We start from the raw sequence: 17,573 nt of genomic DNA, 5'->3' as shown, positions 1-17,573 counted from the left end.
AAGCTTTGTCTGATTTTCAAAGCAACTGCAGAGACCATTTATTAAGCTGTGTGATGATTTTTCAGCCTCTGACAAATGGGAAGTGAAAGAATGGAAGTTGACAAGAGTTGCTTAGAGCTTTGTGTTTTGTGTTCTGATTTGGTTGTTTTTGTAAATTCAGTTCTCTCACTAAAGAACACTTCTGCATCCCTGGGAGCCTGTGCAGCAGCACTGCTGGGGGACGTGGTACTGGAAGGCTCCAGGCACTGCCACAGCCATATCAAACAAGCAACAACCAATATACCCTTTCCTAACTGCTGACAAAAGAGATTAATCACACAGGCATGCTGTACATTGCCACCTAATTTACCCTGAAAGGTGCTTTTCAATTATTTAGGAAGGCCTATGATCAAGAATATTTAGTTGTAGAAGTGTATTCTTTTTTGCCTACATTAGAGAGTGGTATTAAATAATGTACTGCTGTAAACTATTGAGCCCATCTCTGTATTACTGTGATGAATTCCCAGGGATGAAACAGTGAGGCCAGAAGGAAAACGCAACCGTCAGACACCACTGAAGTCAGGAAGAGGGGTACTGAAGAATTTGACACAAAAACAGTAATATCATTTGCTGCTGCTTGTCATCAGCACCTCAGTCAGCTTGTCAGTGTTATAAGTCTGGATTGTTCTTTCATCCCAACAACAAAAGAATGTCACTAGGATTTCCTAAACATTGAAGAGTTCAGATGAAGGGAATCTCTTAAAAAAATTATAGTACCTCAAAAAGGCTTGAAAATTGAATGGTTCTAGCAAAAAACACATGCTCTTACTCAAACACATACAAATTAAATAAAACACCTCATGAGTGTTGGGCTTTGGACAAAAGTTTTAATGTTTTATTATAAAAACAGTGGCATTTGAAATACTGAAAAATGTTGAAATAAAGCATAATTACAAAGACATCAAAACGTTTACAAGCAGATATAGAGAAAAAAAGCAAAAGAAATCTGTAGTCCACCAAGAGCTTTTCTTTATCTCTTTTTTTTCTTTCTTTCTTTTTGCATGATAGTGCTTCAATGCTAAGCAAAGGCCATGGGCAACATCCTGGCCCCAATGAGGTCAATGAATGTTTTCCATTGGCTTCGGAGATAGCAGAACTTTGTTCATTACCCACATACTCATTACCACATCTTCTAAATCCTTGAACTTGCTGTACCTGTTCCTCCAGCAAGGCCATGTATTTTCTTGTTATGCATCTATTCCAAACCAGTTGCTTTCCCCATAAAAGCTCTTTGGTTTGTTCAGTCCATTCATGAACTGCCAATATTTCACCTACACTGAGACACAAACACCAAGATGTGCAGATCCTAGACAGTGGGCTGTTAAGTGGCATCAGTTAAGATTACCCATCCCCTGCCTTCTGAAACAACCCTACTGTGCTAAATTTCAGGGCACACAGTACAGCTAACTACCCCAAAAATCACAGCACAAGAGTGATTCAACGTATAGCAGCTTCAACATGTAGTAGCTAAACTCTAAACACAAATACATTGCTGCAGTTAATTGCTTCTCTGAAGGGTACAGCCGATCTGACAGCTATGCAACAGATGAAGGCCAGCAGGGAAAAGTGTTGAGCTGCAAGTAAAGCTTAGACAAGCTGGGATTGGGGATCAGGGATGCAATGACAGAAGCACAGAGCTGTCCTCTGGCTCCATGATGCAAACAGGAGTGCATCTGTGGCAGTGTAAAGCCACGGACATCCCTGGTTATTCACTATCCTAGTGAAGAGTTTCACAGCATCAGCCCAAAGCCTACAAATGTGCACACATTTAACATGCATTAGTAACTGTCCCCCACCATCTCCAAAGGCACAGAGTCAAATGCAGATGGAGATTTGAGAAAAACGATCTCATCCTTTGAGGCAGCACTTCTGGGATGGGTCAGGCAGAGTCTCAGGACTGTCTACCAGCTACAGAAGACCCCCAGCTACCACCAAAGCTGCAGCTCCGCTGGGGATAAAAGGCTTCTGCTTTTAGTGGTGTCAGTTCAGCATTGTTTATAAACCACAGTATTCTATTGTAACACATTCTCCTCCATACTATGAGCCCTCTGACAAGGAGAAATACACACCCATCAATAAATACTAAACTGACTTAAAAACTTCATTCACAAATTTAGTTTACATTAGAATATTCAAGTGACAAAATGATACAAAACTTCCAAACATCAGGTTAAAAAAAATTATTTTTAAAAGTTACCTCAGCCTACTATAAGTACAAATGCAACATGCTTTGGACATACAGACTTTAAACTTTAGCCCACCATGAAATCCAGGGGAAAAAATGGGTTTAGACCATCTTTCCAAACAAGTTAAAAACCTCCTTTAGAAATGTTCCTTGAGGAGCAAACTAGTCTGATGTGGGGTAAAAAGTATAAATATGGCAAGGTAAGAGGCAAAAGTCTGACTAATAGCAGCCACCAAGGATTTAAAAGAGTTAGGAGGTTGGAGAGTGATCCATGTTATTCTCCCTTTGTTTCTGAACAGTGCTTCCTTCTGTACATTACTAGCCTGTCGATGAGCACCTCTGCAGAAATGCCAGGGGAGACCAGACTAGCTGGAGGATCCTCCACAGGACCAAAGTACAATCACAGTCAGGTACAGCCCGACTATTTCTACAATGGCATAGAACACTACAAGTTGACAAACAACGTGACAGCAAAAAACTGAAAGGACTTAATGCAACCAGTCAAACCCCATTCAACAGCTTTTGATCAAGGGCAGCAGCTTGCAATGAACAGCCACTCTGTTTCAAAACCACCTCCTGTGCACAGCCTGCTCCCTCTCTCCTCTCTCACACACTCACGCTCTCTGGCTCACTGCTCCTCTTCTCTTCCTCTCGCTGGGAGGTATCCCAGAGCCTCTCTTTGCCTGGGGCTCAGCAGCATCGCAGAAAGCAGAATCCTTGCAGCTCATTGGCATGTCTGCCCCATCAGGTTGGCACCCTGGCAGCGACACAGCTCCCTCAAGTCTCTTTCTTCATTTTCTTCCTCTTCCTCCTCTCCTTTTTTCCAGGTACACCTGCCGTACAAACAACAGGGACAATGCACAAACCTTCCACATGCAATTGCATCTCTGAGAACTTGGCTTTTTGCCTGATGAAGAGGATTTAAAGGTTTTTAGATGTGTTTTACAAGGGCCACCTACTTTCTGGGGTAATTCAAAATCATGGGGAGGACTCAGTGTTTTTAAGTGGGCTCTGACTCACTCATATTTGCTTCTGTTTCATGTTGGAAAGAGCTGTGCAAAAATTACAGTCACTAAATGCAATACTAGCTTTTTTTTTGCTCAGTAACTCTGAGAGGAACAGCAACAAGTATTTGACAGAATAGCCTCTGAGTAATACAGAGCCTCTCAAGGAATTAAAATATGCAGCTAAAGGAGAAGCATTTCACATATTCACTTAAAAATGCATTTGTGAATACTTCTTAGATTACACATTATTCTGAAAATTCATCAGATGTGCAAAAACAATCACTTACCATTATTGGGTGAATTATTAACAATGTCCAAGGATTTTTCGAAGGAAGCACTCACTGCATCACTGCTATCTCTTGTAGATATCAAGTCCCTGGGGCCTTCTTCCATTCTTGTTTGCAAACCTTGCTGGGGCTTAATTGAAACAATATGCTTCACTAAGCATATGAGTTAAACAAAGCATATGCAAGTACAAAATATGAGAGAAAATGTCATTATTGTGGGGCATTTAAAGAAACTGCAGGACAAATTAATTTTTATATGATTAGAATAGTTCACCATGTTGTCTACCTACCTCTTATTTATTTGTTTTAGAGGGGATTAAAGTGTTGAAGTTGTCTTTCAGTGTTATTTTTCCCCTTGCTTCTCCCAGTGAACAGAAGAGCAGCAAGAAATACTGAGATGAAAGTACTGTCATTGTGTAGTGACATTGAAGAGTAACATGTGCCCAGTGACTGCTAAGTGACTAGAGTCCACAGAAACACTGGAGTGGGATGAGCAACTTTGTGGATCTGGCTTCATAAGTAATTTCATTTTTTATGTCCAGAAAGGATATAAAAAGGTATGGCAGCACTCTGGGAACTCTAGGATGTCCTAATGATTATGTGGACTGTGGTCAGTCAGGCAGTTAAAACCTTTTCCTTAAAATGGGAGCATCAGGAGATCTGGGAGCAAAATCATCTCAAGCATCATGAGAGACCTCACAGTGGGTGTGAGGGGAAGACATATGATTAAAAAAAAAAAAAAAGCAGCTGTACATGTCCAAAACACATTCTATGACAAGTGAATGAAATACAATTTGGACATATCGGGCATTTCCCCCACAATTTCTCATTTCACTGAACACCAGTCACAGGCAAGCACTGGACCAAAAGCCAGTCAACATTCTGTTCCTGTGCACTTCCCATCCCAAATGAACTGACATTCTCCACAGCCTTTCTCTGTTACACTCTGAGACATTTTTCTCTCAATAAGCTTTTTAGTGGTATAACAATGGCCTTGTTTTATCTTCACTGACTTTTGGGAACCACCTTTTCATTACTGTTGATATCTCTGGGTGACCTTCAGCTACAGATGAAACACAGGCCAATTGTACACTAAATTTGGAGTGCATCTGGTTTTAATCATGGAAAAAATGTTTAGGCAGATGCATTCCAAGTTTAGTGCACAACATTCTGTACTGCAAAATCAAAGTGTTTTGAAAATATATTAGGGAATACCATGTTGCAAAACTCCACTGTTCCCTGTGCTCATAACTGCTTTTTATGGGAAGACAGGGAGAAAAGAGAAGAGAAAGCCAGAAGACAGAGAGGAAGAAAAGTCTCCCTTAGGTCATCCTAACAGAGAAGAATCCCCCTCTGCTAATGGAAAACCAAGCACTACTCTTGGAATACAAAATACTCACATGCCTCAGTCCAGCTCCACCCTTTGCTTCCTTCACTTCCATCTTCTTCTTCTTCCGTCGTGTTTTACTTTCAGGTCCAGAAAGACAGAAACGAATGCCTGCTTTGCCTTTTGGCAAATCCTGAAATCATCAGAGATTTTGTAAGAGGAGTCATGGGACAGCTAATTTTGGTTTTTTTCAGGAAAACTGATTACCTCCAGGAGTATGTGTTGACAGTGTACGAGGGGCTGTCTCTCTGGATAGGGTGCGCACCTCAGCTTATTGCATATCTTTGCAAAAAGCTCAGCCTGCTCTTCCCGCTGCTGCCCGAAGGGAACATTTCTCTGGGCTTCTAGAAAGCATTTAAACAGCAAGACTTCTGCTTCTACATCTCCACCCAAGATACCACTGTATCACTGTCACCAAACCCTCTTATCAGCAAACTTAAATAAATATGTCCTGGCTGCCTGAGATGCTGTGAAGGCTGTGTCAGCTCTGGACTCCACACCTCTTTTAAGGCCTGGGTATTTGAGAAGGTCAGCAGCAGTAGGGTGCAAACACCCAAGGTTTGCTACTTAGGACAGTGATCACAGGGGGATGATGAACTCCCAGAACCAACCAGCTCTCCCCAGCCCATCTCATGCCTCCTGCAAGTGTGTTCCCCAGCTCCAGCTATCTTAGACAGGTGAGGCAGGGACCATGCCAATCATTTCCTCCCAGCATGAGAAAGCCCCCACAACCAAAGGAGCCTGGCTCCAGGGCTGGACTGGAGACCCCAGTGTGGATGAGACTGACCCCAGTAGACCAGGTCTCCCTTGGCCATCAACAGCACTGCCTCACCTTCTTCTCATCCCTCATCTGATGTTCCTCAACTCCAGTCCAGTTTCCCCACTCCTCCGTGGGAGCCTTCCAGTCAGAGTCCAGGTCAATCATGGAAGGGTCACCTATTAGGGCACGCATATGAATGAATTATGTTCAAATCCATACTACTTCCCAGCCTCACATGAGCAGCACAAATGCTGCAAAAATATCTTCTTGCTTGCTCATGTGATATTTGGATGTGCATGTATGCATGTCTTAAATGTGTTAAAACATTTACAAATTTATTTTAAAAATGTATTAAGACATATACATTGACTGCCAATTCACAATTAGTGACAGCACTCTCCAGGACAGGAGAAAAATTAAAGAAGGGCAGAAAAGCACATACAAAACCAAAAGCCCTCCTAGTTTTGTAAAGCTTGTTTTTCAAGAAAACTCTGGGCAATTATTCATATGGAAGAGTAATATTAACAAAGGATTTGTGCATTCATTATTGCTCTCATTGGTGTTTTCTTTCTTACAAAAAATAGAACCAACTACATTCTCAACCTCATCTTCCTTTTCTATTTTCTTTTCTTGAATGTAAGCCAGAAAAGCACCATCCAGTACTGATTTCCAAACCTCCTTGATAAACACCTCTAAACAGGCATGAAATAGAGAACACCTACGCTGCGTCAATTCTGATAATTTCATGGGAAATGGGCAAAAAACTTTTCAAAATCGTTTAGGTTTCTCTGTCTTTCAGCATCTGGTACCTTTGAAAATCTGGCTGCAAGCCCTCAGCTGCCTCTCCACAAAGCACTGGCAAACTATCCTCAGTCAAGAAGGCAAAACAGACCAGTTTAATTCCTTCACCCAAACTGAATGAGGTGCAAAAAAGCAGATAAATCAGCATAAGATGTTGAAAGGACTACTTGATTATTTTTTAACAATTTGAATGTAACACTCTTAAGTCTTATCCTAACAGGAAGAATGACTTTAAAAACACAATATAAGTTTGAAAACATATAATAATAACTCTTAGCTGATTACTTCTCTTAAAAAAAAAATCCCAAGCGGGATGGAAAAACTTCTACTTGAAGCAGGGCCAAAACCAAAGGCATGCTGGGAATGATAAAAGAAAACTGTTTCCAAAAAGTTGCTCTGACCAGTTTGCTGTCAAATGTTATAAACATGATTATAAACATTGTTTAAGCTTCTCAGTTTAAAATCCACACCCTCTATATAGACAATATGTCTTTCCTTCTTCAAAGGGGAAAGGAACAACTTATTTTGAATGCATTCCCCCATAAAATTCCAGTCCAAAACAGAATTCAGCCTCCTGAGCTGCAAGGCAGCAGCTCTGCTGATGATGTTCTTGTGGGTGTGCAAGCAAAACAGACCATAACTTAACACATGGAAAGCCACAACTGTTGTTTACTCCTTTTTAACTTCTGATGTCTCAAAAAGTGCATTTATGTATATGCTTCTAGACATGAAAATAGTTTTGATTGGCCTGCAATGGGCTTACATTAATGCTTCACCCTTGTCACACGTGGGCATGAAACTTTGCCAGACAGTAGTGACTGCCTCACCTCAGAATTACTCCCCCAAATTACTGTGTCCCAGGGGTGTTTAAAATCAACTCAGACTAAAATTAAGGGCAATATAAGATTCTCTACAATTTGCTGGATTTGATGGGGAAATCGGATTAAATGTACTTATCCCAAAGCTCTGATTAATGTACTTATCCCAAAGCTCTGACTTAAAATCGCTTCTGTTGTGCAGCATATTTCCCTTCAGTAACATCTCCCACAGTGTCCTTAAACTTTGAATACTCTCTAGTATTATTAAATTTGATTCTCCTTGGGTCATCAATTCTCCAACAGGCTAAAACTGATCATTAATGCCTGTGAACATAAACACTAAAAGAAATGTGCCATGCATGTCCCCCTGCTCCCCATGTGGGTTTAGCCCTGACAGAGGTGATATCTCTCTCAGAACCAACACAGGCCAACATCTTAGCAATTCCTGCTGTTCATTTTTACAAAAGCAATGCTGTTGAATGTCATTTTCCATTTCAGTTCTTGCTTGCAACCCACCCCAGTCCTCCAGCAAACTCCACCCAGACAAAGCTGTACTTTTCTGTTGGCAGCAAACATTTGCAGAGTGCATTTCAAGGCCAAGGTAGTTTCCATGTACCCCATGCAATGAAAACACTTTTAGATCCTGAAAGGCACAACACTGAAGGTGTCTTCAGAAACCAGGGAGGCTGCCAGCACCTCTGCAGGCAGAAAGTCCATCCCAGCACCAACTACCTGAACGCCCTTGGTCTCCAGTCTCTCTCCTGTGTAACGAGGAGCGGACGGGGAGTGGATAGGCTGCACCCTGGGGGGGTGTTGGGGAGCAGGAAAACAGGGCCCCACAGCAGCAGGATCTGCTCAAAGGGGACAGTCAGCAACTTCTCTGTGTCTGCTGATAGGTAGGGTGGAGTACAGTACTGTACAGGCTGAACCTAATTATCTGGCCTGGAAAATGAAACTGGAAAGTATTGCAGCAAAACAGTCTGTGTCACCAAGAAGGGGATTCAAAATTTTCTAATCTGGAGTTGTACATTTGGATTCTAATCTACCAGCATCTCTCTTGCATGCTGTCACAAAAATGGGCAGCAGAAACTTAAGGGAGGCTCATCTGGCAGGGCAAACCCCTCAGTAGGCTGCATATCGTCCATGGCACTGAGCTTTTCTGTGCCTGCTGTAGAAAACCCATCCCTTTGCAAAGGGCAGTTTACTGTGTTAGGAACACAGTCCTAACCCAAATCCTTGCCAAGACATCACTTGTAGACTAAGTGTAATACATTCAGTTGAAATGGGTAGATAATTTCCAGTCTAAAGCTTGAATTTCTGTGTTACAGGTCAATAGCTGGGTGGAAGAATCCCTTATTTGGCACCTTCCTTCAGCCTAATTCAGTAGAGGCAAAATATCAAATAAACCCCAGACTGAAGACTTCTTTTAGTGGAAAAAAGCTACTGATTCCCATAAAACAAAGGAATTACAATTGATTGTAACTCTGGAACAGAAGGAAGGTTGGGAGTCAGGAGGCATAGGATCAGGAGACATTGAACTTTTCTTAAGGTTATGGGGAAAATTTGCTTTGGCAATCAAGAGGGATTCATTGGGAGGATGCCAGAACACAGATAAAAAGTGTCTCTCGTGGCCATGAGCTGTTGCATTTGCAAAGCAGAATGTGGATTTTCTGAGATTGCACTGCGCTGTTGCCAAAGCACAGGTCTGCTGCACTTGGAAGCAGATGCATGGGATAAAATTAGTATTCCCTTGCCTTGGAACCAGACACAAGTGCTCAAAAACAGCCCAGCTGGCCACACTGTGTGGGTTACATGTTTTATAACAGCAGAACCAGCCACAGCTTGCAATGCATTCTGTGGGACAGCAAAGCTCAAGTACATAAATGTCATCAAAGAGGCAGTGGCAGATGTATGCCATAGGTACAACAAAGGGAGTGTTAGGAAGCACATGCAAGTAAAGCTTCCCAGGCAGAGAACAGCCCTGCAGAACAGGAACAAGAAAGGCACCTGGTGAAAGCAGAGCACTTCCTGGGCTCAAAAATGAAGTGAATTATGTCAGGACCAGAAGAGGTTCAGCCCCCTTTCTTTCTCTTTGTGACAGGAATGAAAAGTATGCAAACACTAATGATGAGTAGGGGAAAAAGATGATGAGCAAAGCTTCCCACTTTGGGGCTCTCATGGCAGAGTCCTGGCCACCTCATCCTGCTGGTGGGACTGCTGGGACAGCAGCCATCAGTGCTGACCCTGTGGCTTCAACTCCAAGACACTGAATGCCCCCAGCTAACAAAGGCTCAGATTGCTAAGGACTAATTGTTTGAATATGCAGAGACAATGACTGATGACAGAATGACAATTTCAGAATCAATGAGGTTGGAAGTGGCCTCTGGAAATTGTCTAGTCCCACCTCATGTCTCTCAGAGGGCTCAGCTAGAGCAGGTTTCTCAGTAATGCAGCAAAGTTTTGAATATTTTTAAAGGTGGAAAGTCTGCAACACCTCTGGGCAAACTGTTCTGTTGCCTGACCACTTTCCCCATAAAAAAAAGTTTTCACTTATGGTTAAGTGGAAATTCACTTCTTACCCATTTGCCTGTTCCCCACTCTCCAGGCCATGACCCCATCTGGTGCTCATACACAGGCATGGCTGGACCTTCTCCAGTGTATCTCTGCTGTTTTGTACTGGGGAGCCCAGAAATGGACACAGGACTCCAGATATGACAATAATTGAGAATTAACCACCAGCAAGCGTGTATCATTAATGAATGTCAACACAGGAGTGTGTTGTTTGGAAACCAGCCTGATTGAGAGTCTTTTAAATATTCCAAAAGTGACTGCCTAGTTCCCTTTACCACTAACTCCCTCTCTCCCTATGTGTATATATGCTTTCAGTTGTGCCAACACTTAAATCTCAAGCCTTTTGTAAGTGAGGGTGTTATTATTGCTGGTACTTCACAGAAAGATAACCCGATGTGGAGCAGGGAGCAGGCCAAGGCAGCTCCACCAGCCAGGCCAGAGGCAGGAGTCCGGCATGCATCTCCTTTGGCTGTACCAGCCCAGCACAGAACAAAGAGACTCATTACATGTACTGCCCTGGATTTGATGAAATGACCCCAGGTCATATTTAGGCTATGAATGGCTTTTTTTTTTTTTTTTTGTTCCCAAGCCTGCAAGAGCTAACAGGCATGTTTAACTGTCTAAGAGCTCATTTTGCTTGCAGCGCCAACCTTCATGCCAACCATTACCTCATCTAAATTCAGGGAATACATGTTCCTGATGCACCCCTCCCCTGCATCAAGAGCAAGGCTGATGATTCAAAGGAAAAAAAATACCAGGACAGAAAAGCAAGCTGTAAGACAGACTGAATCCTCTAAAAACTTCTGCTCTGATGTTTGCAGAAGCAAGCTCCTGAATTTGCTCCTATCGTTCTACTCTCAGACAGATATCGAACTCCAAAAGCAGAGCTCTGCTTGGCTTTGCAAGTGCAGATCAAGCCCAGAGTGTGCCAAGTCTGACATGTGCTAAATGTAGTGCAAGAGCTGCCCACACTGCCTCCCTCCATCCCATGTGGGCGCAACGGGGCTCCAAAGTTGGAAAGGGCCAGGGCGCCCTTTGCAGCAACGCAGGGGTAAAGAAACACAGCACCAAGGGAAGGGAAGGCTCAGGGTTGGGGGTTTTGTTTTTATTCTTTTTAAAGCAAACAGTGTTATTTATAAAATCATGGCCAAAATGGTGCATCTGCTGCAGAGCTTCAGTTACCACTGAGCAAAGGAGGAAGACAACCACAATCTTTTCTCCTTAATGCATTCCTCCCCTCTGGGTTCTCCTGCAGTTAAGCAATCAGAGCAGCTAGAGAACAAAGAGGTTTGCTCAGCTCATCAGCCATCATTCCTGCAAGAGCAGGGAAAGGCTTCCCAACAACAGGGGTGTATATATATATATAAATACTTCACTTGATCCTGACCAAAAGGTCAAGTGAAAAGGTCATCTAATACCCACTCTGTTTATGCCAAATTATTCCAGCCACTCAGGACCCATGCTTGTCTTTCTTTTAAAACTAAAAAAACACCCATTACCAGTCATAAAAAGACTGAAATCCTGACTGCCACAATGCACTGGAGTTGTATTCTGCATCTGGGTTCAGGGCATTTCCAAGGAAATTTAAAGTTTTGGCAAAGGTACATGGAGCTTGAAAAGCACTGTCCTCCCATGGCTCTCCCCCAGCCACCCCACTGAGCCCAGGCTGCAGCTGCCTGGAAAAGGCCACTCTGCTCCACCTTCCCACATAACCATAGGAGGGAGGGAGGGAAACACAATGCTTCAGTTATGAAACCCAAACACAGCTTTGAACTCATTTCACAAATTTAGTAATCTGAGTTGACTGCTAACACATGGGGCTTTTTGAAACACAGAGCCCATCCTGCTGCCTCTGGCTCAGGAAGTCCCTGACCCGCTCTCTGCAGGGTGTGGGGAGGGATCACCCTGTGCTTGCCCTGTTCCTGTGCTTATCTGCCCACAGCTGATAGCAGGGCACTGCTGCAGAGCCTGCAGACAGCCCCCTACAGCGGCTGCTGCTGCCCAGCAGCTCTAGTTACACTTTGGACCAGTATGTACATACCAAAACAGACACTACCTACCACATTATTTGTTTTTCTTCAGAGGGAAGAAATAAATAAAATGCACTTTCTTGCCTTTCTCAAGGATTCCACCTGGACAACTGCTGCCCTGACTGACTCGCAGCAGCTCTGGGCACCTGCTCAAAACCAGACCCACATGGGATTTCTCCCTCATCAGCAAATGAACCCCATGGGAAGTGGACCCTGATGTCTGACGCTTAGGGAATGGACTGAAGAGAGTTCCTGTATTGGTCCACTTGTCTGTCTACAGAAGAAGGGCAAAGAGACGTACCCTGCCCCAGCCACGCATCATCTGCTGGGAGGAAAGTCGAGCTGCCATGCCAACAGCATCTGGAAGGACTGTCCTCAGATGATTTACTCTTCACGTTATCTGCACACAGGAAAGCATCTTCATTAAAAAATTAAACCAAAAAAGCCCAAATCCCAAACCTAAAAGATAATCACATAGGTATATTCACATTATTAAAACCAATTAGTCATGCCTCTGTCTGCTCGCTATGTCACGATGCCTGGATGTTATGTAATTTAAGCCACACATTAATCTCATCACTGTGGATTTATTAACAAAGGCTGGACGAGGACACTACATGCATAAGTTATTAAAAACAACTCACTCAGGAGTGGCTACACTAACAGCATTCAGAAAAGCAAACTTCTGGCACATCTCTGTTGGGGACCTAAGGAGGGAGCTGTAGTTCCTGCAGAACAAAAGCCTCATCCAGAGTATCCAGCTCCAACTCCCACCACTCTCAGTGAGAAGGCTTCTGCTCAAGCTAACAGAAATCCATAATTACCAAATTAATTGCTCCATGAAAGAGCACAGGTGAGAGAGATGCTGGAGGAAAAAGTTGCTTTGATGATTACTTTCAGTAACTGAAGCAACCACTAGGATTCTCATGCCTCCCTGAATGACTCGCCTTAGCCCCTTTCTAAGGCCTGTACATAAAAGATTAGGGTATTCTTTACATCTTTCATAAATTGGTTTTTTTTTCCTTTCTTCCTTTCACCTAATAAACTCTGAGGTTTATGCAGTTGTGTATCATTTTGTTTTTTTACTGCATAAATGCACATGTTAAAAAATATTTCTCCTTGTTGAGTACTTATACATTAGGAACTGCTTGAATCCACTGACAAAGTGTTGGAAAACAGATGGTTAAATATGGCATGTGTTATATTAATTGCCTTATCTGGCTTTAGAAGCTGATTTCATCATTCTGGCTAACATCACACACACTGTTTTGTGCACAGGTATCTAGATGTATCTATGCTTGTCTTTAGCATCTCTAATAGATTCAGGACCAGACTTCGCATTCATCATCAGCTAAACTTTCAGTCAGAGTGAGTTTCTGGTAGGCAGGAATGTATGAACCAGGGGCACATGCAGTCAATCAGTGAAGACTGACAGGTGCAAAGATGCAAAGTGAAAGCCAAAAATGAGGCTTAACTCAACGCAAAATGAGGAGATGCTCCATCCTTCTCAAGGCCATGCATGGAAAGGCTCAGGCAAGAAATCCCTCACTGTGCTGGATGAGAAGCTGCTGGCTATGCAACCTCTAACACAGTCTTTCCAAGCTGCACATTCACTCCCTCCCTCGCTCTGAAATTCTCTGAATTTGTTGGTTATCAGAGCACAACAGAAACCTTCTGTGTGAGTCAACCTAACAGAAACAATCTGCAGGGGAGGCAGTATTTTTTAAAATTTGTTCCAAGATGAGTACATGAGTTTGGAAAGCACTCAGTAAAGGTTCTAATGTTGCTCCCTAAAACACTGGTGTGCTGGATTGCAGATGTAAGCAAGCTCTGCAAGGGAGAGTGACTAATGAGACGTGGCTCCAGGGGAGAAGTGCCATGTGTGATCCATGAGAGCTCTTTTCAGCCAAGCAGCTAGGAAAGTGATAGAAGAATTCAGACAGAAGTACAGCAAGAGGCCACTCACCTAAATCCCTGGAGAGATCTGACAATGTCCCAAAGGTCACAGGGCAGGATTTTACATCTGCAATATCCCATGTTCCTGAATTTAAAATGCAAACAAAATCTCATGTCATGTTCACAGTTTCCACCTCATGCTCCCAAGCTCACTACAACTCTTCCATGTTCTCTTCATTCCAAGCCTACATTCACTGCTGTTGCTGAACAAGCATCCAGCAAGGAGAAATCACCTTTATGGACAGAGAGAGTCCAGCCCCATCACCATGTACACCTTCTCAGACCTTCAACGTGCATGTCACACCGGCATGACACTTCTCTGGACTTAAATTCCTCACTCATCTGAACTGATGCCCCCTTTATGCACTGCTGGCAAAGTTCTCATCATGTATTGGAATTTGGCCTTTTGAAAGCATTAGAGTAAAAATGGTAGTAATGTCCTCCCCCACCAACCCTGTACTTGGCAAGAAAAGAACTCTAGCAGAGAAGGCAACTCACATGAGGGCAACCTAAGAGCATTTTCTGAATCATCAGAGTACTGGATTACTGCTACTGAAGGTGAGTCATCATGTGGCCTTATATACCATTCAGTTCAGCCACCATGCTCAATAATCACTGAGAATGTAGTCAAAATCAAATGCTTTCAGTTTAGGAATATCCTGGCTTTTCCTTTTTTGAAATACATGGATATACCCTGCAGCCTAACTCTGACCATGTGTGAGCATCCTCAGAAGGCAAGGCTTTGGTTGTAAAAGACACAAATAGTACCTGTGGGTAGAAAACAACTTGCACCCAGCAGGTAATCTACAAGACAAGGAATTCCTGCCATAAGGACCCCTCTTTTCACATTGCTGGGAAATAAAGGGTTGGACAACACTGTGTGTGCAGGATGAATGCCAGTGGGGCTGCAGCAAGGACACAGCAATTTGTGAAGCTTTACCTCAGCAATACTGGAATGTCAACACTCACCTACATTGGAGAACACATCATCTTCTGATCTGGAGGTTGCCAATTCTTCCCGTAGGGCTCCTGAGCCCTTCAGCACAGTCCCACACTCTGCCTTGGCAAAGAAAGCACCTTTTCCACCACCACCACTGTCCTCTGTGAGCGGCCACACTGCTCTCTTCTCGTCCCAGTCAAAGGCTGGCTCAACCACTGAGCTACCCAGAGATGCTCTGCTGGGGTCTTCTCGGGAACAAACATTACCACAGGATAATCATTATTTTTAGTTACAAGGAAGAGTTTGTTCAAGAGAGAAAACAGATCAAAGCTTGATCTAAACCCATCAGACTCTCTCCAACTGAAATTATTTACAGACATGGTGGCAGTGAAACACAGCTCCTGGGATGGACACTGAAGTGGAGAACAGGAAGGCCAATGTGAGAAGGATGGCGCCACAGCGGCCTTGGGCATCCCTCCCTGGAGGGGAGGCTCAAGGCCTCCAGAGTCCTGCTGGGGGTCCAGAGCAGTAAAGGGAGAGAAAGAGAACAGCTGGACCTCCAAGAAAAAAGAAAGCAAACCTCTTGGATGTTGGTAGTTCAAGGCTGCTAGAGAAATCAGTGCAGGCATATGAATATCTTAAAAAATGACAGTTATCTCCAACATTTTTGTTCCAAAGGACTCTTCAAGCGTTTCATGACTCCAGCCTTCAGAATAGCAAAGCATTTTCTGGACCTCTGGTGAGGAGGAGACCACCAACTGCTGACACCAACTCCACCTTCACATCCCTTAATGGTGATGCTGCTGTTTCTCCCCTGCCAGGGAACAGCAGCCAGCACTCGGCAGGATTAGGGCTTCTTCCTGGATCAGATCTCACTACTCTGGAAATGCCCATGCCAGCATGATCAGGGGGTCAGCATTCTGCACTGCCCAGGCTGCAGGACTGCACAAAAGACTTCTGGTGCTTCAAATGAGACTTGGTGAACTGAGCTCCCTTTCCTGGGTCAGCAAAGCCTTTAACACCTGCATGACCTTAGGGTTAATCCCTGTGGGGTTTTGCAGATGGAGCTGGCACCACTGATGACAAGAAGTCAGCTTACATGAAGAAAGAAATGTGGACCCATTCACTTTGCTGGAGAGAAAGTGGAGACCTCAGCACCTCCAGCCTCTAAAGACCCTTGATAAACCTAGAGTTAAAAATCTAAACTCTTGATATTTAACTCTATATAACCCAAATCATAGATAAAGTGGTCCCAAGGTGTCTGCATATTTTTCTACGGAAATTTCCTGTTCCCTTACCCTTCAATTTTAATAGAGCACCTGAGAGCACTTTAAGAGCCTTATTGAAGACAGTGCACTACTCACACATATATCCAGCTACATCTCCTAATCCAGTTACATCTCTCCAATATCCAAACTCCTATCTTAGCTTCTAATACTTAATATTATAAACCTAAAGTTTATTTTGATCATTTTATCACAGATCATGAAAATATTTCCAAATGTCTTAATTCCATGATCTGCTTTCATATAGTGGTTATTACATATAACATGATTAGCAGACGTGTATAGGCATAAGTGAACAGCAGACACCCTGAAATCCCCAGAGAAAAAATGTGGAGTGAGCACCAAGTGTTGTTTCATTTTATCTCATTAGGATAAGAGTATATTCCTTTATAGTTCTTTAGTCTGGGCAATCCTGGACTAAAGAACCTGTTTAGAACTGAGAAAATTATTTGTGGTTTTAAACATCCAATATCCAAATTCCATCCAATTTTCCGTATCAGAAAACTTCCGTCAAGCCATGCAAAAAGAACAAGCCCACGTGACACCAAGCCTTCAGCAGATCTACCATCTAAGAGACATCTGCTTTCCAAGTCCTGTGGGTAATGCTGTGTGCTCTGCTGTGTGTTTTAATGAGAGCATGGAGTAAAAGACAAGCTCCCAAGTAAAAGCTCCCAAAGCTGTTTTTTCTTAAGTAAATAGCCTCAGTAAGTGCATGGATTTTGCTGCCAAATGATAAACAGAGCAAACAGACACTGGCACTGGGGAGGGGTAAGCAGCCCAGCCAGATCAGGTGTGTAAATTGAGCCTGTACATTTACCTTTTTGTTTCAGCCTTTCCTTCCTTAAGTGTCTCTTTTCACGGCTGCTGATCTTGGTCTGCCAGACTCCTGCAACATAGAGCGAAGTTCATTTTTAAGCTATCAAAAAACTATCTTCATTGCTTTTACTGCTCAGCAGCAAGGTAAATAGCCATCTGAAAGTTTCTGATGCTGGCTGTAAAAGAGGCATCAGATCTTGTGCAGCATGTCTCCTGTGTGCAGCCTTTGCTTCCTCTGCAGAGATGTGTTACATAAGAAATCCCCATCACAGACCTGTCTGTTGTGTCCTGACCCATGTAACTGCACATATTCTTCTGTCCTGTGTGTCAGGCTGATGTGACACCCATTCCCTTGGGAGAGGTGTCACAGCAGAGCATCAGCCACCTTATATGTCTGACAGTGGGGAGCAGATTATGTAACTCTTAACCATTAAATAAGGCTTCTATTTACTGGGTTCCATAGCCCTAAGACTTGTCCTACAATGTGGACACCCTCTCCCACTCAGCTGGTTTACACACACATTCATTCACACCAGTGGGGCCACATCCTGTCTCCATCCATGCCCTCCATGGCCCAAGAAGTCAGAGGAGGTGCTGGCAAAAATGGTTAATGAAGGAAAAACACAGCCCTGGAGCTGACCAAGACACTTCTTTTCTCTGAAGCATCCCTGAAGGACACATGAAGCATTC

General features: G+C 43.4%; 1 protein-coding gene across 1 annotated transcript in view; it reads right to left on the bottom strand.

Annotated features, from left to right (window-relative positions):
* Positions 1–846: 846 nt before the first annotated feature.
* The window catches only part of LOC118684926 (protein LYRIC-like), a 30,784-nt gene continuing 14,057 nt past the window's right edge, over positions 847–17,573 (bottom strand). The window contains exons 4-11 of the mRNA XM_036380195.2: positions 16,885–16,953; positions 14,811–15,026; positions 13,852–13,926; positions 12,187–12,285; positions 5,738–5,841; positions 4,919–5,038; positions 3,519–3,648; positions 847–3,057 (exon numbers count right to left, since the gene is read on the bottom strand). Coding sequence (XP_036236088.1) covers positions 3,002–3,057; positions 3,519–3,648; positions 4,919–5,038; positions 5,738–5,841; positions 12,187–12,285; positions 13,852–13,926; positions 14,811–15,026; positions 16,885–16,953 — 869 coding nt within the window. The 3' untranslated portion in view covers positions 847–3,001. The remainder of the gene's footprint in view (positions 3,058–3,518; positions 3,649–4,918; positions 5,039–5,737; positions 5,842–12,186; positions 12,286–13,851; positions 13,927–14,810; positions 15,027–16,884; positions 16,954–17,573) is intronic.

This window comes from Molothrus ater, chromosome 3 (genome assembly GCF_012460135.2).
Source record: "Molothrus ater isolate BHLD 08-10-18 breed brown headed cowbird chromosome 3, BPBGC_Mater_1.1, whole genome shotgun sequence".
Taxonomy (NCBI): domain Eukaryota; kingdom Metazoa; phylum Chordata; class Aves; order Passeriformes; family Icteridae; genus Molothrus; species Molothrus ater.
Note: the sequence above shows the minus strand (reverse complement) of the source record. Positions and strands in the feature narration are given on the sequence as shown.